Raw genomic sequence first — 26192 nt, forward strand, 5'->3', positions numbered from 1 at the left:
TCGGCTCTAAAATGTATACCGCAAAAGCTAAGAGCATCTTTTCATGTTTGATACTATGTAATATATCTCTTCTACGTCAAAATCTTTGCTTTCCATATTTTGGGAGGAGGAAGGAAGGACGAAAACAAGATAAAAAGTCTCGTCAACTTGGTCTTTAAAATGCATACCTTACGAGCCATAACCACTTGTTCAGCCGAAGGGGATGTGTTTCACACTACCAAAGGTAAACAAGTGCTCGTAGTCTTAAGGTATGCATTTCAAATCCCATATTTAATAGACTTTTTTCTTGGTTTGGTTTATACTACCTCGTCCCAAAATACGGAAAGCGATGTCACAAAGTCCTTGCAGTAGAAGAGATCTTTGTCATAGTATTGAAGATACAAGAGCTCGTAGCATTCAGAGCTCATATTTACTAGATTTTACCCTTGTTTTGGTGTAAGAAACCTGTCCCTAAAGCTTGTCTTTTTTTGGACACCCTGTATATAATATCAGATCAGTAAATACATTTGTAAGCTGAACAATTGTTACTGTTCATGACGAACTTCCACTAAAGAAAATGATGCACTGCCAACAAATCAGGCCCGGACTATTTGCTCTGTGATTATGATTCCGATACCTGTAGCATTTGATTCATTTTCGAGGTCAAAAACAGACCATGCCTCCACATCTGACTTCTCGACATGCAGGAGAAGTGAGGGGGAAATTAACTGCATCACTGTTATTGTTGCAACGACTCTGTGCGAGCAGTTTGCCTTGGGTGTCAGAAGTAATATCCCTACATAGACCTAAATTTGGAGCAGTTCTACTAAACCAAAAAATAAAAAGGCCAGGCAGGAAGCTCTAAAATACGAGGGACTGCGCTCTTACTCGCTTCAGAGTAAAGGACTTGATCGGTCATAAAACACTTCCATCTTGCTCTAATGTCAGGAGACTGTGCAGGAACAAACAAGCCATTTGCTAACCCCTGCGGTAGATGTGCACGGTGAACACGCTGCACTTTACTCACCCGCTATGCTGAGGACGGTAGAGACGACTAGCACTATGGTGGCGAGCGGGGGCGGCATCCTGCAGGGGTGTTGCCGCCCTACAGCCGGCCGGGCCTGCGGCGGCGCGCGTCTCCTGCCTGCAACACAACAATGGCCGCCTGTTGGAACTGCTGATACGGCTGTTTATCTCGAACATCCATTTTGTGCATGTCTCTAGATATGAGTGAGAGAGAGAGAGAGAGAGAGAGAGAGAGAGAGAGAGAGAGAGAGAGAGAGAGAGAGAGTCCAAAAACTGGTTTCAAAATCCCAGACAGGGTTTCAACAAGTGATAATTATTCAATAGAGTTCCGCGATTGCGACCACATAACGTCGACTTCTTGCCTCGACGTTTCGGCTGACAACCATTCAGCATTCTTCAGGTGAATGTTTTGCACAGTTGATTGTTAGTTCACATCACTACCTTTATAGAAAAAAAAAATTGCGCCAAGACGCAATCGCAAAGGCAGCCGCTACACGAGCGTCCTCTTTCGAGTTCGCGTCCTCTTCGAATGTTGTCCCACCTGTGGCGCGCAGGCGCATGCGTAATGTGATTCTACATCCGCGCTTGCTGTCTGAATGCGCATTCTCGGAGTTAAAATTCAGATGTCAACATTAATAAAATTAAATGGTGCTGGGCGTGTTATTGGCCATAAAATGTTATCTTTCTGAAGCAATTAATGATTGGTTCCAAGTCTTATCCAGTTGACAGTGGCCATCACATTTAATTCGATCTTGCGCTAAACGTATTTCCAACAATTCCCTCATAATTGAATCCAGAAGAATCTCGTCGAGGCCGAGACTTCCGTAACAAAATAATCCATGGAATTTCCTGTGGGGACACAATGCGCAGAGAAATGCAAAAATTGTGCGTGTCATCTGACCAGTGTAGGCTTTGGCGCACTGGCAAGGTATTCTGTGGAATTCGTCGGCCATAACCGAGCACTGTATCTCCGAAGGGCATGCCATGGATTATTCTGCCACAGAAATCTTGGCCTCTGCGAGATTCTTCTGGGAATCAGATATTAATGTATCGTTGGAAATACGTTTAGCGTTACATCTTACGAACAGTGATGGCGACTTTCAACTGGATAAGGCGTGGAACCTGGTGATTCCTTTATTTGTCTTCAGAAAGAAAACTTTTTCTGACCAGTGACACGCCTGGGGACATTTAATTCCCTTAATTTTGACATCTAAATCTTAATTCCGCTATCGCAAATTCCGCCACCAGAGCGCGCATGTACTATCGAATTACGCATGCGCCTGTAGGCCATAAATGAAGCAATATGCGACGAGGACGCGAACTCGACATGTGTCACTCATGTAGTGGGTGCCTCTGAGCATACATCTTCGCGCAAATTTTAGCTATATATGTAGCTATGTGAAATAGCAATCTCCAGTGCAATACAATCACCTGAAGATGGTTGAATTGTTGTCAGCCAAAATATTGTGGCAGGAAGTCCGGCTGCAATCCCGAAACTTGACGGAATACTCTATAGGCCGGGAAAATGTCCAGGATCACATGTAATAATTACTCTGCACAAACTGGTGCAACACAGTGACTGAACCGACTTTGATACGGCAAGTAACTTTTGTGCTGAAAATAATGATTATTTAGTGGTCACAAACACGCAGGGAACCTGATCATAAAGCGAAATACGAGAACGGGTGAAAGTTTATCTTAATGGATCTACCAAATATCGAAATTTTGGACTGTCGCACAGTGTGGCTTTTTTTCGTTAGCCGTTGTTTGTGACAAGTGAGAGTGAAAACAGCTCCATGTCTCTCTCTCTTACAGTTTTTACTAATATGCCCATACTAAATAATCAGTCATAAAACCGAGTAATGTGTGAGTAACTATCATTATAGCAATGAAATTTGGTGGTGTAACTACCATCGTTAGTTTCGTTAGTTATTTACTTTCAAGTAGGAACCCACGAAGGCGACACCTAATATCGTGTCGAATCACCACCTGCCCAACGAAGTGCAGCAACTCTACGTGACGGACTCAGCTAGTCGTTGGAAGTCCCCTGCAGAATGACTGAGCTATGCTGTCTCTCTAGTCATCCATAACTGCGAAAGTGTTGGCGGTGTAGGATGATTTTGTGCACGAACTGACCTCTCCAGCATGTCCAAAAATCTTCGATGGGATTCATGTCGGGCGACCTGAGCGGCCAAATCATTCGCTCGCATTGTCCAAAATGTTCTTCAAACCAATCACAAACAGCTGTGACCCAGTGACATACCGCATTGTTATCTATAAAAATCCCACCATTGTTTGGGAACATGAAGTTCATGAATGGCTGCAAAATGTGTCCAAGTAGCCGAAAGTACCCGTTTCCTGTCAATTATCGGCACAGTTGGACCAGAGGATCCAATCTATTCTATGTGTACACAGCCTACACCATTATGCAGCCACCACCAGATTTGCACAGTGCCTTTTTGACAAATTCGGTATGTAACTTCATGAGGTCTGCGCCACACTCGAACCCTACTATCAGCTCTTACCACCTGAAATCGGGACTCACCTGATCAGGCCATGGTTTTCCAATCGTCTAAGGCCCAACCGACAAGGTTACGAGCCCAGGGGAGGCGCTGCAGGCGATTTCATGCTGTTAGCAAAGGCACTCACGTCGGTCGTCTGCTGCCATAGCCCATTAACACCAAATTTCGCCGCACTGTTCTAACGGATACGTTCGTCGTGCGTCCCACACTGTTTTCTGCGGTTGTCCCACGCAGCGTTGCTTTTCTGTTAGCATTGCCAACGCTACGCCAACGGGTAGTTAAGTGAAGAATTTGGTATTCTCGGCACTCTCTTCACTCTGTCAATATCTGAGTACTGAATTCCCCGATTTCACAAATTGAATGTCCCATGCGTCTAGCTCCAACTACCATTCCGCGTTCGAAATGTGAATTCCCATCGTGCGGCCATAATAAACCTTTTCACGTGAATCATTGGAGTACGAATTACAGCTCCACCCCTATGTACCTTGTGTACGCGAAACTACAGTCATTTGTATTATGAGCATATCGCTATCTCATGAGTTTTGTCATCTCAGTGTATGTAAGATAAACCAAGCTGCGACACGTGTGCACTCGGTCCAGCAAATACGTCGAATTTCCTCCAACAACGATGGGCTGTAGTCACTTCATGACCACCACCACCTAAAAAGTGCAGCATTCGTTCTTGTGAACAATTGTATTTACACACCAGCATGAGAAGGGAACCAGACCCTCCTCACTATCGCCACTCGACCAATCTTTGTCACTGATCAAACGCAAGATTCAATCAAAGTCTTCCGCAATAAATGGCAAGGATTGTACATAACGACTAGAATTTGGATATTCTGGTCACTCTATACCTTTTCAACCTATTTTACTCATTTCTTAAAGCAGGGGACTGTAGTCTTGCTGCTAATTGTTTCGGCAATTTTTACGTGGTACAAACACTAACACTTAACAATCCTTGTTACCGCGAAACGAAATACCGATTTCGGGATTGTTTTTAAAATAGCTAATAACCACGCGGAGACAGAATGGCGGTTGATAAAATACATTCTCTGCATGTTGCTATTTTGTGATGACAAATGGGAACTTCACACATCATATGAATTCGCAGTTGCAAATAGTGACCACCATCAGCTGTTGAATGGAATAACGACAATGAAAATTTGTGCCGGACCGGGACTCGAACCCGGATTTCCCGCTTATCGCGAGCGGTACCTTAGCATTTGGCTATCCGTGCACGACTCACGGCCAGACCCAGACCCTGACCTCCATATGTCGTCAATCATTCAACCTATTTTACTCATTTCTTTGAGCAGGGGCCTGTAGTCTTATCTGCAGAGAGCCGTACGGTGGTAATATTCCTAAGCGATAAATTAGATACTGTTCAGTGAACGGAGGAGGAATCTACTTGCATAGTTTCTGGATTTTTCTAACTCTCCTTTATTTCACCCACGTTCACAGAACGTTGTTTCCTATCGTTCAGGCTCCAGTTTCTGTGGTAGAAATTCAAGAAAGGTGTGGGTGGCCTGAAGAGAATAAGTGTGCGTTGGTGCATGTTTGTAACAGCTGGTGCAACTGCATCGTCAATGCTGATGGCGGCCTTCGTTTGCATCTGAGGGAGCATGTCTGAATGTCTAAATGATCAAACAACTCACTGGTATTGGTACTTAAAGAGCTCATTTCTTCACGCATAGGGAAACAAGTGTTTTTCATTTCTAAGGCCGCCTGTGTTTACCCATCATATGGCTTTTAGAAATACAGTATGACAAGGACTAACTTCCATCGTGTTTTTCACACGCTAGGGTTCCATTAACAAGTAAAATTTTCTTATCCGAATCAAACTCGTATTTCTTTTGTCAACGTGCAGTATTCCGGAGGGTTTAAAAGCATTAAGGTCGAAATACGCCATGCCAGTGGAAGAAACGACCGTAGGTCAGAATACAGGAAAATCTCATGAGTAAAGACGAATAGAATGACTGGCTGGGAGACCCCGAAGGGCATCTCTGATTTATTCAATTATACACTGAGGTGACAAAGAGCCAGGGGATAGCGATATGTACATATAGAGATGGCGGTAATATCGCGTACACACGGTATGAAAGGGCGGTGCGTTGTTTCAGCTCTCATTTGTACCCGGGTGACTCATGTAAATAGGTTTCCTTTGTGAGTATGGGCGCACGACAGGAATTAACAGGCTTTGGACGCGGAATGGTATCTGGAGCTAGACAGATGAGACATTCCATTTCCGAAAGCGTTGGGGAATTCAATATTCTGCACTGTCGAGATTGTGCCGACAATACCAAATTTCAAGCATTACTTCTCACCATGGACAATACAGTGGTCGACAGCCTTCAGTTAACGGCCAAGAGCAGCGACGTTTACATGGAGTCGTCAGAGCCAAGAGACGAACATACTTTGTGAAATAACCGCGGAATCTATGTGAGACGTACAACAACGAACGTATCCGTTAGGACAGTGCGGCGAAATTTAGCTAGTGGGTTATGGCAGCAGACGACCGACATGAGTGCCACTGGTAACAGGACGGCGTCACCTGCAGCGCGTCTCCTGCGTTCGGGACCATATTGGTTAGACCCTAGATGACTGGAAAACCGTGGCCTCGTCAGGTGATTGGAGATTTTAGTTGGTAAGAGGTGACGGTAGGGTTCGAGCGTGGCGCAGACCCTGCGAAGCAATGGAACAGGGTCGTCAACAAGCCGCTGTGCAAGGCGGTAGTGGCTCCGTAATGGTGTGGGCTGTGTGATCATTGAATAGCAATGATCATTGAATAGCAATGATCATGTTCGGCTACTAGGAGACCATCTGCAACCATTCATGGACTTCATGTCCCCAAACAATGATGGAAGTTTTACGCATGGCAATGCGCCATGTTACCAGGCCACAACTGTTCTCGACTGGTTTGAAGAGCATTCTGGACAAATCGAGTGAAAGGTTTGGCCACCCAGATGGCCCACATTAATCCCACAGAACATTCATGGTACATAATCGAAAGGTCAGTTTGAGCACGAAATTCTACACCGGCAACACTTCCGCAATTATGGACAACTATAGAGGCAGCATGGCTCAATATTTCTCTAGGGAACTTCTGACGACTTTGTGAGTACATTCCACGTAGAGTTGCTGCACTACATCGTGCAAAAGGAAGTCCGACACGATTTAGGACGTATCCCATGACTTTTTCACCTCAGTGTAATATTCGTTTGATCTCAACGTATATCGCAAGGGACACACCAAGTTCCGGAAAAAGAAAACGACAATTTAGAGAGAGAGAGAGAGATGTCCCCGAATTTCACTGGAATGTTACCGTAACTCTTTCGAGTGCGGGTGTAAACACATCTGGTAGTAGCAAATTAAGAGTTCGTCTGACGATCTGAGAGGACCGGAGAACGACGCCATGGTAGAATTGTGGATAACAGTCGCGATACTGTACCGTCATAATCGACGTCACACTCCACGAAACACAAGCTGTCTTTTTTACCTCTAGCCTATAGCGGCACCACAATAGGCATATAAATAGAACTCCGACCCACTCTGTGGGCAGTCACGCTTGCGATGATACAGGCAAATTACAGCGACCCTACCCTTTCCCTAAAATTAAAACAACTTCTTAAAGCCGGCAATATGATCTTGTTCCCCACTTCCTCCCAATCTGCCCGGCGTTCCATCGAATTAAGTAGCCTATATATTAAAGTTATGTCCATTAGCATTACACATAATGGCAGCTGCGAGGCCGTTTAGATCGCAACAATGACGCCCACTGCTGAATTACTGGCGGAGGGCCGTGGTGCACGGCGGCGGCGGCGGCATCGGAGTCGAGTGTACATTTTCGTGTCGAGCACGGAGAGGGCAAAAAAGGCCTTCCCGGAGCGCTTAAAAGGGTCTGATACACCTGCTGCATATACACGGCGACCATCACTGAAATGATACTTTGTGCCCTCGCACACACGCCGCAACAAAAAGCTCACGCGAGGCCGGCGTATCCTTGGCGGTTCTGCACCGTTTAGGAGGCGCGTCTTGCTGACAAAGGCTGCGGGCGTGTGCCCTGATCCGTTGGTGATTCCTCCTCCCTCTCCGCCCCCCGGCGCCTTACACTCCCACGGTTGGCCGCGCATGTAAGCAGCGAGTTGTCGCACTACCAATCAACGGCGCGTTTGTTTACCGCCGGGAGAAAGACCGGTGCTCGACGCAGTTTTTCAAGCGCGGCGGTGAATTGGAAATGACAATGCGTGCACAGCTGCGCCGCTGCCCAAATGAAGAGCGAGCGCCGAGTCGAGTCGCGCCGAGCCGCCCCACGAAGTACCCACGCCTGGGGCTCACAACAAAGGCATTCCACTGCCTTATATATATAAAAGGCAAGCGAGTGCCTCCATACTGGGATCCGGCTTTTGCCAAAGGGCGACAGATCCCCAAGACCTAGACACACGTTCGTTCTCTGAGCGGTGGTTTTCTTCGGCGACATCATAAATAACGCGCCAAGTATACAAGTCTTCATACGCATACCTACACTTCAAAAAATAGACGCGCACGCCTCCTGTCAGAAGACACTCATCGGAGATTTGCATTATGAGATGAGCAATATACTACGCAAACATACTTAAAAATGGTACAGCAAAGGCAATCGGAGTGTGTGTGGGGTGGGGGGGGGGGGGGGGGGGGGGGAGGCGGCAGCATGCGTCCTACACAAGGCATTATATTCGCATCTTCAGTGAGAGGAAAAGGAAAACTGTGTGTCGGATATGCACGTACCCTAATCTCTGTAACTCAACTTTTCATGATCGCTGAGCGACATATTCGATGGCTTCAGCACAATGCTCGTTCAATCTTCTTTGAATACTGGTTCTCTGAATCTACCTACAGTGTTTCTAACTACATCGTCTTTCCTCTTTGTGAAAAGACCTGTATTACGGAGTGAAACGCAGTCTTCAGTTTCTTCAGCCCCCAACAGTCCTGTTTCGGTCTAGTATTAAACTGAACTTTTCGCCTACACGAATATACATTTGAATAAATACTGCCTCGCATACACCGATTTCGAAAAGCCATGTCTGTAACCATATTCGGAAGGCAGACTTTTGTCAGTAAAGAGCTCAATATTAATCTTCATGTTACGGCGAACGCATCTGCCACTGACATCTGCTACCGTATCATTATTCGTTTCCTAAAAATTACATCGGGCGTCATTAAATACGTAAACAGCTTTTAAAGTGGAGCTGACACAAAATATATGCAAGTGTAGTCAGTACGAGTCACTCTAGTAAATGCTTAATGTAAGAGGTACACGTGTTTCTTATGCGCTCACAAAAATTAAGTGAAGTACACCTCAATGCGTAATGCAGGTGCGTAGCTGTAACAGCAGTGATTTGACCCTCGCCGAAAGAAGGTAATTTAAGGACCCAATTATTTATTATGTTCATAATTAATAAAAGGAGACCAGAGCAGGTGAATTTTGTAAGTGCGTAAATCTCAACGACGGAGACTGCTGTTACAAGTTCTGATCTACAAACGATTTCGGATAATCACTCTTAAATAAGAGGTCATAAACGAACGGTGAATGATGAACAGGCGTTTAGAGTGAAAATTTTGTCACAAATCTTTTCAGCGCAGCGCAGAAGGGCGAGCACTCGGGTAGACTAGTCAAGAGCAGGTGAAGTGAATACGCAGCAATGACCTTCCCCGTGACACATGATTAAGAATTACGTTTTCGACTCAGGCAAGTAGTATGAAAGAAGATGAGGCAACTGTTTTAAATGATATCTCGTACGACAAGAAAGCATTTTAGAGGAAGCTTGCACTGTAAACCATAGAACTGCGAAAAATGGTGCAGTATACGACGAGGTTCTGACGTAGGATGCTGTGATTCCCACAAATTCGTTTAAGTGATTGTCTTCAACACAAAAATCCATCAAATATAATCTCTAAATATTTGACACGCAGCATTACATTTTACTGTATTTCGGAAGAAAGGTTACTAGACACTTCATTTTGACACCAGTCTCTCAAAAGTTTTAAGCTTCGGATGGCTGGACGAGAGATCAAGGATAATAAGTTTGAGTGACCTCTATTAAGTGGATATAATGGAACATACCAGACAGACGGGCAGATACTCTAGCCAGGTAACAAACACGTGGACTAATAAGTCAAACTGAGTAACGTTACCGACCTGGCCGAGCACTGCAAGTGACAGAACAACTGAAAGCGCAGTCACAGAATTAATGTGCGTAGATGGAGGAGAAAAACGAGGAGCAGACATTTAACAGTTCATATATAATGGGGAATCATCCGTCATTTCACAAGTCTATCCGTCTGCGGTCGTCTCAAGCAGTACATTACCGAGCCATAAAATTTAAAAGAATTCTAATAATGAACTACATCGCAAATTGTAACCAGCCGCCACCAAGTCTTGTTGAAGAGTGGGCAGACCTTAAGTATGGGTCCAGAAGCCAATGTCAAGACAGCGCAACTCCGATAGACAACTGAAGCATCCACAGCCCTGCAATTAGTTTTCGCAATATATTTACACAGATCTACAGTTTCAATACTATCCTGCATTACTAAATATATTCGGACACATGAACTGAAGTCAATGGATTTATTTTCTTCACGATACCATTATGCATCTGCAATTTGAGTGCATGGGCGAAGTCGTTTAGTATCAAACAACCCAGTCGTCTTCGTCCCCTCCCCCCCCCCCCCCACACACACACACACACACACACACAAATGTCGTTTGTAGTTTCTCTTTTTAGTGTAACACAGTGACTGAAGCAGTATTTTCGCTGTATTACTTTATTATTGCATAGTGGACAATATGTAATCAACGTTGTAAAAAGCCAAACAAGGAAAAACAATCTGATTCAACCTAAAGATCACGTATCAGTTCATGCAGTACTCGTGCCACAATGTGTGACATCGCATGGGTGTGTGTGACGTCCTTAGGTCAGTTAGGTCTAAGTAGTTCTAAGTTGTGGGGGACTGATGACTATAGATGTTGAGTCCCATAGTGCTCAGAGCCATTTGAACCATTTTGTGTGACATCACTAGGAAGAATACCAAAATCATTTATTGGCACTTTCCTTACACAACTCTGGCGTTGCGTTAAACACGTTTAAATGTTGACAGCGCTCGTGTAGACAGACAACAATTTCTTTTTAATCTTCTAGTACTTAGTATTCCAGAAAGAATCTACCATGGCACTATATAAAGAACGGAGCTCAAAATAATGAACGAAAATAAAATACAACCTTAGTTGCAATCTAAGTTAATTTGTCCAATTACCATGTGGATATTAACAGCGTAACATGAAAAACCTAACTTTGTGAAGTTATGAGCACCCATACAGTAAACTTTCAAATGCGTCGTTGTACTCTGTCCTGTGCGTCTGATGGCACATCTTACTGTAAACATTTTACGAGTTACACAGTGCGATTTTCGCATATGCGGTGTTGAACTTTTCCGAACAGGTAATTTCTTTCAGCAGCTAGATTATCTCATAGATTCAGATTCGTAAACTTATGTCTACAGTAGACCGCTGTCGGCTTAGGGGGTGCGGTTCAGTAAATGCCTGGAAATGTTTACAAGTAACTCTGAATGAAGACTATTTTCGCAGACTATATATGATCACAATGTAGGCTACATTGGGAAAAATACACTCGAATGTCTGGGGATGATTGTATAATGTAGCTCCACTCTGCTACTTGTTTGAGCTTTTGCCATGTATGTGCGTTGCAGAAGTACTTGCGTATGACTTACGAATTTCTGTTGTAAACTCGTTGCACTACTGTCTAGTGAATCAGTACTGAGAACGTTACGCACCTGTTGTCAAACGTGTGATATTTACCGTAACTAGGCACTAGGTTATCCCATTATCAATTGCTAAGAACCAAGGAAATGAATCAATACATTGCAATACTACACATACTAACAACAACGTAAATATCTATATTGTCTTGCAGTATAGCATACCATAAGGTTACTACGTCACTAGGCACCGTCAAACGTAAGAAGCCAGTAGCAAACATGCATTGTCAAACATGAAACTCATTTTGGCCTTGTGGGAGTATTATGAGATGTTTAATTATGAGTTTTATGTTTAACAACGCAGGTTTGCTGTTGGCTTTTTACGTGTGACTATGCCTAATGGCATCAAAACCTATGGAATTTTATACTGCAGGACAATATATGTGTTTACATGATTGTTAGTATGCATAGTATTGGGATGTATTAAAACATTTTCTTGTTTTATAGCACTTGATAATAGGATAACGTAGCGCTGAAACACGTTGTCGTAAATGTATCACATATTTGATAACTGGTGTGTAACCATTCTCAGTACCGATTATGGAGTTTCGTTTTAAGTTAAAACTGTTCCTGAAATTAGGAACAAATGAAATAAATAGCACGGGAAATGTGTACAGTTTCATAACTTCAATCGATTCCATATTTAAGACTTCTGTAAGCGAAAAATAGGCTCGTATTTTTAAAATAGAGATTAGTTACTGACTAGTGTTTGTTCCAATTAAGACAATGTTACAGTTCACAACTGGGAGAGATTTTAAAATAATGGGTTGGTGCATACATGAGCAGCAATGGTTACACCTCCGGGGAGCAATTAGTAGTACTCTACAACGTCGCTGTTACACTAGATGCACGACATTATCTTTCGTGGATGCGCGCAAGTCTTTCTACGGGGAGAAGTTACTGCTTTGTCTGGTCTCAATCATTCCTTTCTTTCCCTTTTGTTAGTACGAAGGCACCATTTCTCGTCACCAGTAACGATACAGCACGGTATTGTTCGGTGCTGTTCACGAGCCAATTGATGAGGAGCAAAGCAGGGAAGTACTTACGGCCATCCGCTAATTTTAGAGATTTTCAACTTACAGCAAGCGTTACCTATACACCCTCCTGAAAAAAAAAAAAAAAAAATCCCCTTTGCATGTAACTGCCACACGATGGTGAATTGATCACATTTCATCACAACTGCCAGTTCTCGAGTACACCGATATGGATCATATTCAATTAATGAGTTTAAACAACCTTCGTCAGGCCTCAAAGATCTTCCTGAACATGATGTCAAAAGCGTCCACAGCTCCACTCACTATCTCCAAATGATGAAATTTTAACTTAAATAGTAACAGTGAACGACAAATAAAAACAGAATCGATAAATATCCCCATAGCGAACGGAATACCTACATGCAAATCGAAAACGTTAGTATCTTACGCACCAATCTGTTCTTTCTCAATTTGCAGATAGCACACACAGTGTTTCCTTTATTCTCATAAAACATTTACTCATTTATAGTAAAACATCTTAAGATAAAAGTACAACATCTTAAGATAAAAGTACCCCAACCGCTGCAACATTAAGGGACCGTTATGCGGAGAGTACAGCATTTCATATTTTAGCACCAGGGGATCGAAGCGCTGTTGGAGAAAGAAGCAACGGGCAGAGCGGACTGGAGCACAGGTAAGGAGGACGAGGCGTTGAACTCTACGTCACGGCTGGTGCATTAGCGGTCACTCGCATTCACCCCATAAACACAGCCGTAATACCATGTGCGTAATATGCGTCAAACACTGCATGCCAACACAAAAATTACGCCTAGAACAGCGGATCACTCTTAATAATCAGTCTAAATATTACGAGAGATAGTCCAAGTTGAAATAACAACATCGAAAAAATAAAATTACGTAATTAATTTTTTTGGTTTGGAAGTACACGACTGCCGTCCTGGTACGCATCGAAACCCTTGCGACACCGTAGCTAACACACCTCTACACCAGCCAAAAACATAATAGGGCAGCCCACAGAGAAAGTGGAGTACCGTACGCTAATTCGTCTTTGCATTCCAAGAGGAACAACGCTGTCAAAATCGACGCTAAGTTCGTGGAAGTGTATGGCAACAATTTGCAGATCATCTCTCGGTGAAGAAACGGAAATTGCAAGCGAAGAGAACGCCTTGGTGGTCGAACACTTGAATATCAAACGAGACGATAGTGGAAGAAGTGAAATTGTCTTATGGATCAGTTTTCACCCTCTTACAAGACATTTTGGACCGACAAAGATTGCCTGTCGCTGTGTTCCGCAATTGCTCAACATAAATTGAACAGGCGCGCCGAAACGAGGCATCAGCGGAAATGTTGCAGTTGTGTCAGGCCAGTCTAGATGACTTCTTTAACCGCCTTGGACGAATTCTGTGTGTATCAGTATGACCCCGAGACAAAGAGCAAAAATCAGTAGAAACAGATTCACAACCGTAGAAAACGGTGAAGACCCTAAAGTGATGGGGTAATGTGCTTCTGTCGTGGTGCTAACAGAAAATCGTCTTAAGAGGCAAACTGTCAAAGGAGCATACTACCAAAAACTCCTCATGGTTTGCGGCAGTGTCTGAAGTCGAAATGTCGGCGGGAAACTGGGCAGGGTGACGTTTTCGGCGCCATGACAACGCCCCATAGCTCATTCTACAAGGGACACATTAACATGTTGCTTCTGCGGGTTGTCCGGTTTTTGCTCATACTCGTATTGTCGTAACATGGCATCCAGTTACTTCTTCCTCTTTGTTTGTTTGAAAAAGCATTGCATGCAAATAACTACGAAATGGTTGTCGCGGTCAAACGTTTCCTCGAAGACGTCTACAATCAACTGGGTGCGTGTGAAGTCACATCCTAGTTTTAAATGTCAGTAAGTTATGTGGTTGTCTGTATTTATTAATGAACTTTTTTTTATTGTTACTGGATCCCTGGGAATACTTTAACCGTCCACATCATCATCTTTACGATATACGACGAGATGGCAGGAAGGTTGACCTTACAAGAGCGCACCCAGGTTGCTTCGCGGTTTGAAGTGTGGCGATCTATTACCGTCATTCAGCGATGGTGGCCATCATAGCACACTTGCGAAAACCATTACGAATTGTCACACTACGCTAATGGCAACGTTGTCAGTTGTGGATCACCCACGAGAAGGACGACCTTCGGTGGTGCTATCTTCAGAAAATGTTGAGACGTTGAGGGAAATCTTCAAGTGACGTCCTGGCAAATCAACATGCCACGCAGCTCGTGAGACTGGAATCAGCAGGCACACGGTGCGTCTTATGTTAAAAAAGGACCTGTTGTGGAATCCCTGGAAATCCCGTTATTTTCAAGAGTTATCTTGGGTGTGTTGTGAGAGGCAGGTGCAATACGAGGAAATTATGCTGTCATGGCATACCCATTGGGCAGATTTATTCAAAAATATTATTTGGAGCGATGTGGCGGTGTGTCACTTTAGGGCATCCGTCAATCGACAGAACTGTCATTACTGCGCAGAAACAAATCCCGGGATGACAATTGGAAAATCACACAGTCGATCAAAATTGAAAGTCTTGTGCGGTATGACTGCAGATCGTCTCCCTGGTCCACTCATATTACGAGACACCATAAACGGTAATTGGTAACGACAGATGCTGAATGAATGTTTGTAGCCCTTTCCTGTATATTAACCCTTAAAAGCGACATGTGGATATTCTTTTGCAGCAAGACGGAGCTCCAGCTCATGCTACCTGCACCATTCGTGACTGAATGGACGAACACTTTCCACGACGTTGGCTGGGACGGGGAGGACCCCATGAATGGCATCCGAGAAGCCTAGACCCCACCCCCTTGCGACTTCTTGTGTGGTTGCGCCACGAAAGAGATGTACCGAACGAACCCACGCACTCTGGACGAATTAGAGGAGAGGGTCACAGTTTCCTGAAGAAATCAACTAATGACATCTCTATCCGTTCACGTCGTTTGGCCGGCCGGTGTGGCCGAGCGGTTCTAGGCAGTTCAGTCTGGAACCGCGCGACCGCTACGGTCGTAGGTTCGAATCCTGCCTCGGGCACGGATGTGTGTGATGTCCTTAGGTTAGTTAGGTTTAAGTAGTTGTAAGTTCTAGGGGACTGATGACCTCAGACGGTAAGTCCCGTAGTGCTCAGAGCCAGCCACGTCGTTTGGTCGACAACGCAGGAGCATGTGTGGTATTTTAGTGTAGTACTAACTTAACCTAATATTCTCACGGTCCTGAGAACGGATTACACACTGTCCTGCGTGCAAATATTGATTAATAAGAATTTCACGGACATTTAAAATTAGGGAATGTATTCTCATTCGTCCTGCAAGGTCTCCGCCATGTCATCGACCGTTGGAAAAAATATGTCGCTTTGAAGGGTTAATATACAGGAAAGGGCTACAAGCATTATTATGCTTCACAGTCACAGTTTGAATTTTAGCGATCATTAGAACTTTCGTATTGCCCTTTACATGCATCGCCAACGCAACCAACACCAGATAATTAGAAAATTTCGTTAGAAATCCTGAATTGCAGCATTGTAACACGATTTTGTATGTGATGACCCAGCAGACTGTTAGATCCTATCAGCCACGATTTAAAGGCAGTTAGCGTAATTTAATTGGGTTTCAGCTTTAATGTATCAAAATCGGTAAAACTGTACGCACGACTGCAGATTATTCTGGGCAATTAACAACAGTGAACAATTTGATGAGACTGTAGGGAAGATTTGGGACGACAGCTTCTCCTCAGTTCGAAAGTAATTCCGGAGAAACGAGGAGCGGGTAAAAATCTGAAAGAGAAGGCGTTGTCGGGCGAATCGCGGGCAGCGTTGCGTAGCGTGCGCGCACACCTGCGCGCCGCTGCCGCTCTCACGCACCTGCGTCGTTAACTGTGTGCGTGAGCGGGTGGCGTCGGGCGCCGCGGCGGCCAGAGCAGACCAGCCAGCCAGCGAGCCGTCGGCCGGCTGGAGCCGCGCTGGGAACGGCCGGGGCCGGGGCTGGGAAGCTGGTAGCGGAACGGCCGCGCTGCGCTCATTTGTTCAGCTCGCTGCCAGACGCCACGCCACAGCAGTCGCCGGCCGGCGCGGCCAGTTTCCGGGTGGATCGAGGGTCAGCAACACAAGGGGGGTGGGGGGCGCTTGCGCACTGCCTTCGTCAACAGTGCGCCTCGGCCAAACTATAGGTCCACCCTTCACTATTATCACATGCTGACATGACGATGACCACTGTGTATTATATAACCCCTGTCTCGTGCAAATAACTATCCAATTTCCAAAAATCCAGGCACTCTGTCGCCTACTGGTTTACAGGACACTTGACTATTTACCGCAACACGGTGCACTCTTTGTCTAATTGAGCACCGTGAAGTAAAGAACGAGTTCGATGTCAACACCGGTAACAGTGCGTTTCACACGGATTGATTCGAATTCACAAGACTACATTCTTCTACAGACAGAGGGTGGGCAAAAATATGGGAACACTCAGAGAAATGAACGCTTGAGCATAAATGCAGACGCTAGCCAAGCGTGCAGATAGCTCTGTCGTATTTGACAACGAACGGCAGCTCTGCGATGCATTAATACGTTGAAAGTGTCAGTCGTGACCAGAATAGCGCTCCGTGTAGCCGTGAGCGCATTATGTCGGAGCAAAGTGAATTCGAACGTGGGCCAATTATTAGTGCTCGTGTGGTGAGTGGTTCCGTAACGAAGGTAACCGAAGGGTTCGGTGTTTCAGCAGCCACCTCTCCAAGAGTAATACCGCATACAAGAAAAGCGGAAGATCACCACCGTTAAGTCACAACATGGAGTGTCGAGTGGGCGTGAAGGATGGATACTGAACAGGATTGTGGTGGAAAATACGACGGCGACAGCTTCAAAAGTCACAGCAGAACTGAATATCGCCCTCGCGGACCTTTTGAGCAGCATTACAGCACTAAGGATGCTCCGTAAGTAAGGTGCAGGACGATTTGGAATTACAAAGTCTTCAGTGACGCGAATGCCCGTAAGAGGAAAACAAGCCATCCACTTCCATCATACTAGTTACCTGAACTTGCCACTATTCTGCAGGAAGAGTGGAATAAAATTACCTTCTAAACCATACAGGACCAGTATTTGACCATTCCGAGACGAGTGAACGCTATTTTGAAAGCCAACCATTTTCCTACGCCGTGTTACACATAGTAATGTGTTTTCAGTGTTTCCACATTTTTGCGCATCCCCTGTAGAAACTACAGGCAGATTTTTAATGTACGCATCGTAACTAAATGCTTCTGCCGGCGGCAATTTTAAGTTTCCGGTTCATGTGGATGCCGATAGACGTCACTGTGATGCCGATAGCTCGTTCATTACCCACTGTGTATTCAGTCGAAATGAATAAAAAGTGAAGTCGTCTGGCGCTGTTGGCTGGGAGGTCCGAAAGAGTAGGCTCAGGCGCTTAGCCGGAAAGGGGTTTCTTCCGCCAAGCATAATGGTCCCTTTTATTGTGGATATGTGACTTGCCTGTTCACACGTGCTTGTAGAGTATTTGTGAGTGTAATGGAAGTATGTACAGTGCAGTGTTACATTTCTGGCGGATGATGATGATGGCGTTTAGAAGGGAGGGGGTTAAATCCGGTGCTGGCATATAGCCTACTGCTGTCAACTATCACCAACCGCGGGTGTGCTTACCTTCCTAATCGGACGGAAGAATCACCATCAACACCCTCACTTCAGAAGACACTGCAAAGAGGTTTGCAAGTTAATCCATGACACTGGTACAAAGACTGGAAATCAGGAACTTTCCAACACCACTTCTCTTCCTTTTGCAGGCCAAATTTCATCCACTACCGGAATTTGAACTGGCTTACCTCCGAGACGAGACGCATCGCACAAGCGTATGATAGCGATCTCGGCTGCGGAGGCGGGAAGTCGAGACGGCGTTAACACCTGAACAGACGGAGTTTTCCTCGCCTGTCTCCACCAATTCCATTCAGTTACAAACTGGGCGGCCCAACGTCCGCATGGAGCAGAGCACAGCACCGCACCACCCTACAACTCTAAGTATTCGACGATGGTACCAGCAGTTTCAAGACACTGGTTGGCTATGTAAGGGGAAATCCAAAGGTGGTTATCTGTGCTCGTTCAAGACGTAGGAGCCCTCAGGAAAGATTCCAGATCAAACATATAGGAAAGTGTACTTAAACTATTAGGTTTTAGACATCTTTTAAGGCGAAGCAGGGTACCATAAGATTCAATACTCTTATCACTTCTGTACAGACTTCGTACTGCATACATTCCACAGTACATTATGTTGAACGTAGGATTGGTGCTACAGTGCCATCGACACTACATACCGACGCGACGCCACGCCACGAAGATAGTCAAGTGGAAAATAACTGCCATTTCATCAGGCAACTAAAACCGCGGTTACAAAAGTAGAAAAAAAGATCTGGACGAACACTTTCAAAACCTAACATAGTATTCCAGCACAGAAACAGGACTGGACAGATCACAGGGGAACTTGGCTATCAGCCTACTGGTACAAGTCGACGAAAGAAACGACCGAGCATCTAGCGCACCTCGCAAAAGCAATAGAAAATAAAGAGAAACGTAGAATGGAACTGATCAGACTCTAAATGGGCAGGGCAAGTGGCGCAAACTTAGCAACATTGGTACACACATATGAAACTTCCAAAATCTAGTAATAGAGTATGCGTCCCAGTCCGGATGGCTCCTAGCACCTAACCCTAAGCCTAAAGAATTTTCTCAACTGAGAGAATAATCCTACGAGAACATTAAGCTCGAGATTAGTAATATTAATATCAAATATAGATACAAACAGAATAAATAGTGCAAAACTCGCCACAGGAGAAATCAACAAGCAATTCCGCACCAAGAACTTCACAGTTTAGAGAAACCATCTAGCAACTCTACAATAGGAGCCAACAACACAACTAACCTAGAAGTGAAGAAAACTGACACATAACGAAAGAAAAATCTCTGCAGGCACATACTAAAAGACGACACAGAAGAGGATGACATAGAACTGAAAAATAAAAAAAAAAAACTAATCGAAAATAGTGGATCAATGAACTTTGCTGAGTTTAAGGTAATTTTCCCCAGCAGTGTGTTGAAAGCCACGATTGAGATATCCCTCCCTACAGAACGAAAAGATCAAAACCAACAACTAAGACTACAGAGAGAACAAACTCCACCCCTATGACAAATAAAAACAACCACAACAGCAAAATACAAGAACAAGCTAAGGAGTGTTTTGTGTTTCAAACAATACACAATTCAGTTGCCACAATTGTCCACTGAACATTTGTGAGAGGTTAATACATACTTAGATCCTAAATATAATTGTAGAAGTATCCCAAAGTTAAATGTACATGCATGTAAAAAAAATATGGACGATTCTTTTGAGAAAAAATTCTTGTCTTATGTAAGTTAAAATTCATCTCAAGTTTCTATCTTTCATCACGAAGAGCATATAGTCTCATGAAATCTGACAAATGTTTTTGGAACGTCGTGTATTTATCGGTATCATTTCTAGCGGTAAAATCAAATCAAAGTTACTGTAAAAATATATCACGTGCTCAACTGTACAACTTATGAAAGTTCTAATCTGTTATTCCGTATGTCCAATACAATGCCAATTTCGCAAATTAGCTACCTGTTCCATTAACGCATACTCGGCTAACCTGCATAGGCGTAATATCCTTACTAATTGTTCAAGCCTAAATTAAATAGTATTCTCACAGTCAGTAACATCGCTTCACGTAATATTATCATCATCATCTTTTATTACGTTGGTTTTGAATACTTTTTAACTGGAAACAACAATGAAATGAATTTTAGTTTCTACACGTCCAGTCACATTACTGTGAACACCTGTCAAGGGGCTGAATAACCACCTTTTTCAGCTTGGACCTGCATGACCAGAGCCAGAGGGGTTCTGGAAGGTATGACAGGGATGTGGCGCCATGTAGACTCCAGTGTCCTGGCCAACTAACTGCCCTAGCTTTCATGGTTGAGGCTCCATGGCGTGAACATCTCGATCAAGGTTGTACCACAGATTCTCGATCGGACTTAAATCCGAGGGGTGGGGGGGGGGGGGGGGTGCACAATTGGTGGCTAGAAGAGTACGGTAAACTCACCCTCGTGCTCTTCGAACAACGCACGTATATTGCAAGCAGTGTGACACGTTGCACTGTCGTGCTGGTAGATATTGTGTCGAGGAAAAACAAACAAAATGTAAGGGTGGGCATGGCTCCCAGGGATAGATGCAAACTTGTGTTGATCCATTGTGCTTTCCAGAACGATGAGACCATCCAGGAATACCACGAAAACATTTCCCAGACCATAACGCTCTTTCCTCAGGCATGGGTCCTTCCGACGATTGTTTGCTTTCAGATGTTTCACGCCGTACACGCGATGGAGCATAAAATATGATTCATTTGAACACGAGTCAGCATGGGTGCATAAACCAGGCGCCAGTTGCGGAGGCCCCTAAGCTGCAACGTTCACTTAACGGTCGTTGAGAAGACACTGTTGATGGCCAATTAGTTCATCCAGGTGGTAAGCTGAGCTACAGTTGCACCTCTATTTGCCCGTACACATCTCCGCAGCCAGCGTTCACCCTGTTATCTACGGCCCGTGGTGCACAACAGTTGCCTTGCTGCCAGTTTTGGATAGCGTCATTTTACCATACCAGTCACACTTGAACTACGGCGGCATGCGAAGAGTGTACAACGTCTGGGAGTGGTTACTTCACACTGAAATCGAAGAGAGGCAGTGGTCGCGTTAAACTGACGCGAACGTGTAATAGGAAAGTCGAGTGATTTCCTTTATTTACTTTCACGACACCTAGGAATTACTGAGAATTACAACGATTGAACCTGCTTATAGAAAAATAAATTACAAATATGACTACAGATGACCTACCATATTAAGAAACATTAGAACTAATGAGTAGTACCTCCATCGCTGAAAAGCAGTAACCTTTCATTACTCATTATCTCAACGAAAGAAGGTTGCTACGAAATTTCGAACGCCTTCAGAAAATAGAAGATAGTAATACACGCTTGTGTCAATTAACACGGAATTAGTGCGTTTCTTTGGCTTATTACTAATATTTTGCACCCCCGCATCAGAGATATACAGCTAGCTTCGACGTTAAGTGACGGAGTTTCTTCCTATAACAGAAATGATCCCTTGGTTTATACAAGGTAATCCAGAAAAGGTGCATTTTAAGTCAGGATAGTGCGAAAATCCAACCTTTGGCGATTCATCACTCCCTGTTATTTATTTTAGCTGTTTATACTGTGTAAATGAACAAGTGACAGTGCAGTCGCGCACAGAAGACAGTGCTGCTCTCCGGAGAGAGGTTCTTGCTCTGTCGACGATTTTCCTGTATGCAGTGGTTCTCAATATAACGTCTCCTTTCATTTTCTAGTATAATTAACTGCCCTTCTTCCGCTGAAAACAATATCGAGAAAGCCTACAAGTCGTAACTGGGTATCTATTACAATGACAAGCCCCAACAAAGGCCATTACTTCTTCAGGTCGAGACTATACGGCCTATTGTTAAGTTCCTTCCAACTGGCCATTGCGAAAGGCCGAAGAGCATAAGACTCCCACTGAAGAGAGAGCATGGGAGTCTGTTTTCTGAACTCCAATTTTCACGAAGATACAATACCACTTTTTCGAGAAACATCAAACTTACTTAAAGCTTCAATTTTTTTGTAAGCTTTTGAGTTAAGCAGTCGATTTAAATTGTATTAAATAGATTCCAGACTTGGATCCTTGCTCTAAAATGTTGACATTATGCGTAATCCGTGAAAATTGCCTTCCACAGCAACAACATTCAACTATTCTGCGTGTATGCTTACCATCTTGCACCTACTTATCTCCAACTAATATCCCATTGGAATTATCAAGGGAAGTTTATTTCATGGTCTTTATAGAGAAAAAATGAACAAATGCCACAACTTCAAATTATGAGAAAGCTCTGATTTCATTAGTGTTGCGCTTTCCTAACTACCGCACACTCGTGTTGGTTAATTAATTTCTTTGGCGCATCAGACGTGTCAGGTTCTTCGTATCAGTTACATGGCTTTCTTTGTTCACAAAAACAAACGCTGAGAGGAGACGTACTCTACTTCAGCTGGTGCGTTCATTGAAGTCATATTGACGCAGTCTTAATGCTCGACACAAATATGTGCTGAAGTAAGACTACGGTACTTCCAGAGATTCAAGTTTTATCTTACCGTTACAGAGATAATTGGGCTACACACAGCATTCTGTAACGGAAAATGGAATGCACAAGCGACTTAAATGGGCTATATGCAACTCTACCAAAATTTATGGGATGCAACACCTTCTGAACACAGAGCGCTATGTAACTTCTGTAGCTGATGGTAAAAATTCGTCACAACGTTGGTTTCAAACGAGACATAGCAACGATGTGCTTTAGTCGTCAAAATCAACACACAATCTAAACTTCATGATCAAGTTTCCACGGAAAAAAAGCATGCGTCGTATCATCATCATCATCATCATCATCATCATCATCGCTTAAGCGAAATGGTAAAAGGTATTTGAACAACACACAACGAAACGCTACACATGATATCTACGAGTCTGATGCTGAATTTTTTTTCTTAGTGTCACTACGGCAACTCAGTCATTCGAGGAAGCAGTGACGGTCAGTGATTGCACCGGTATCTTCTGATCCGACATGCACAATTGCAAGCGTGAGAATACGGCCTGCGAATAAATGGAGCTGAAAAATAACGGAACCTTCGCCACCACGCCTTAGTGCTAACGTCTAAGATTGGTTACTGCATTGTACAGGGAAAAAATATGTAGCCATGGATGCCACGGTCATTGCAATAATATCAAGTTTCTTCTTGTTTGCAGTTACTGTACCAGCCTGGCGGTACTTTTCCAATGCTGACACAAACTAGTAGAAGGAAGTTTGAAAATCATTTTAAAAGATCGATTTCAACTTGGAAAAACAGCCGTATTACAGTATTTCCAAATGATCTGAAATAAGAAGGATTTCAAAGAGGAGGTAGTGTGCCTTCACTGACAACCAGCGAAGTTCTTACGTAATTTGTTCAAGAAACACTATACGAAACAGCATGTTATAAAATTCGGTGTTACCCTAAATCTCCACCTGTATACAGAACGCCGCATGGTATTCGCGCCGAGTAACCAGCACCAGTATCGCCGCCTCCCGTTCCTCTATGTACTTACTGACCAAGCAATTAGAGTATGACATTGTCGGCGAAAGATTTTACTGAAGGAATAGTCATGATAATGCATTGCAAGACATTTTCTTACTGGACGAGGATTTTACGAGTCGAGAGGCATGCTTGTTGTTCCCTAGTGCATGGCCCTTTTTTTAAAGAGCAAGGAAATCATTTTGTGACGTTACCGTATGTTTTGTCTTAAGAAGTATCACATTTCTTTCTTTTCAGAACAGACGTAGTGCCCGGACCTTGATTTGGACGAGACAGTCTCTCCCTGGCACAGCCGCAAATTTCGGAAGGCGCTAGCAAGCCACGCCAACCTTCTCGCCCACCGAAGTCCCAGAAGCAGCAGTGGCAAAATCTTCAACATTTTCGCAATATTTTGCATACTACAAGATGACATGGCCAAAAATGCAACATAATTCGACATTTATTGTATTTGCCCTTGACCGTATTACACAAACATTTTACCCTTTGCAATGATTATGCAACGTGCCGTTATCTATTTCTTCCGCAAGTCAACGTTTGTCTTACCACAGAATGCGACTATTTGAAGACAAACAATCCAACAATCGTTTGCTCTTCACATCATTATGGGCGAATGATAAGTCATTTATCACATCGATCAGAAAAATAAACAAGAGATTGCAATACGCAAAGTTATGAGCGTAAGGGTCTTTGAACACTTGCAGGGACCCCGCACTGGCGCGAGCGTAAGAAAACAGGAGCAAAAAGTCGCTGAACTGGTTCACTGATAACGGAACCCGTACACCATGTTATCGCCCACAGGCGGTAGACAAGTGAGAGACAGACGAACACACCGGCAGCGCCGCTTTAGGTCACCACTACTTACGGGCTGTAGTTTCCCTGACAGGCACGAGCTGGCGACGAACAGCTGTTTCAAAATCTCGCGCAATTCATGTTGTAGTTACTCACATGTTACAGCGTACCACTAACCTTGCAGTGTATGCGAGTTTTAACGTTTCATTCAGGTTGCGTAAGAAGCATTCTCAATGTAAAATCTAAAATCGGAAACAGAACGTATTTCTTTAAGCATTATTCTTTCCATTTTAAATATCCGATGTATAATATAACAGAAGTTGTATAATATAACAGAAGTTGCAAGTCTTTCCGTTAAGTTCCACGGATCCCAAATGAGATCTTCACCTATAGAACTACTACTCAGTTTACAAAATCAATTTCCATCGACGGCTCGGAACGGTGCCACAATTTGACAACTCGTTACGGGCACCCATGTAGGCCTCCAAAATTTAAAGAGTCATTGCCAGTACAGAAAGCTGCCCGCCTACGCAGCGGCTCAGTTTAAGGCCACGTCTACGTAACTTCACCCAAGCAGTCTTTCCACTGACTGTTTATCCCATGACATACACTAACTACTGACTTAAGTTTTGACAATTCATAGTGAGATTATAACCAGAATTATTAAAAGCTGTAATACGTTATGTGCTATATACAGTTACTCACCCGAGAATCTGGCTAGGAACCTGTAGAAGCGAGACGCTAATGTGGCACATAAACATGTGAGAGTTCTTGCTACTAAAACCTCTGCAGGACTCCAAGGGCCGGGCGACCACTCATCTCGCGAGAAATCCGAGTCCATAGTTTGGAACTTTGGCGATGAGGCAAAGCCCAAAGGACTATTATCATAGAAGTGTTCCTTCATTCTGGGGCGTTGAATTCCGCATCCCAGACGTCTACGAAACAGGACGTCGGACTTCCCTTTACGTGAAGGGCACCGTCCCCCCGCGGGGAGAAAAGCAAAAGCACTCCACCACTGAAGAACACTGACACACGTTCTGTCATCAGATAATATCCACCAGTTCGGCAGCTGTATGTAGTTTCGAAGGAATCATGTCACTTCACTTGTGCCTCTCACACACACGTTGAACTCGTACAGACGCAGACGGGAATGGGCGCAACGGCACACACCCTCCTCTCGCTTCGGCGCTCCAAGAGCATCTGTCGACTTTTACCCACACGGCCGGCTGCCGAAGTCCGAGCCGAGTGCGCACGAGACGGCCCGAGCGCGGCTCCCCCTCTACTCAGCCCTTCCCTATATATACCTCCCACTTCCGCACCGACAAAATTTTCATTCGTAAGTCACCGCGTCATTGGGAACGGAAGCAAGATGGGATACAGCCTGGAATATGGTTTCTGAAACAGAGGAATAGCGACTGTTCAAGATAAACGGAGGTCTACTAGAAGGAAGTACCTTTAATCTCCGCCTAAGATTGTAAAAGGCCTTTAACAAGTATCTTTTACAAAAAAGGCGTTTCAAAAAAATCTTTGTGTTCTGCGCCATTTTTATCAAACACTTAAAGTATGGCCATGGGCCGAGCTTTTGTAGAAGATTTTTCAAATAACTTTGACAGTGCAATACTAGCCTAGGAGACGTCACTCCGCAAACCTTACTGAATGTCAAATAACGAGCCCCTTTACTTTTTACTTAAGTTCAGGTTAGACAGGCTAAGCTTTCGCCAAACAGGTAGTATAAAATGTTAAGCATTCATAGTACTTTCTCAAGGACACTCAACGTAAATGATACAGAGTCCCGATTCGTCTAACGGACGACCTTGTCGA

The 26192-nt window shown here is 44.1% G+C and overlaps 1 protein-coding gene across 1 annotated transcript in view; it reads right to left on the reverse strand.

Annotated features, from left to right (window-relative positions):
* Positions 1-25554, reverse strand: part of LOC124730327 (probetacellulin-like) — a 101753-nt gene extending 76199 nt beyond the window's left edge. The window contains exons 1-2 of the mRNA XM_047248501.1: positions 25077-25554; positions 1007-1123 (exon numbers count right to left, since the gene is read on the reverse strand). Of these exons, the coding sequence (XP_047104457.1) occupies positions 1007-1123; positions 25077-25275 (316 nt within the window). The 5' untranslated portion in view covers positions 25276-25554. The remainder of the gene's footprint in view (positions 1-1006; positions 1124-25076) is intronic.
* Between the last annotated feature and the right edge of the window lie 638 nt (positions 25555-26192).

This window comes from Schistocerca piceifrons, chromosome 1 (assembly GCF_021461385.2).
Source record: "Schistocerca piceifrons isolate TAMUIC-IGC-003096 chromosome 1, iqSchPice1.1, whole genome shotgun sequence".
Lineage (NCBI taxonomy): Eukaryota > Metazoa > Arthropoda > Insecta > Orthoptera > Acrididae > Schistocerca > Schistocerca piceifrons.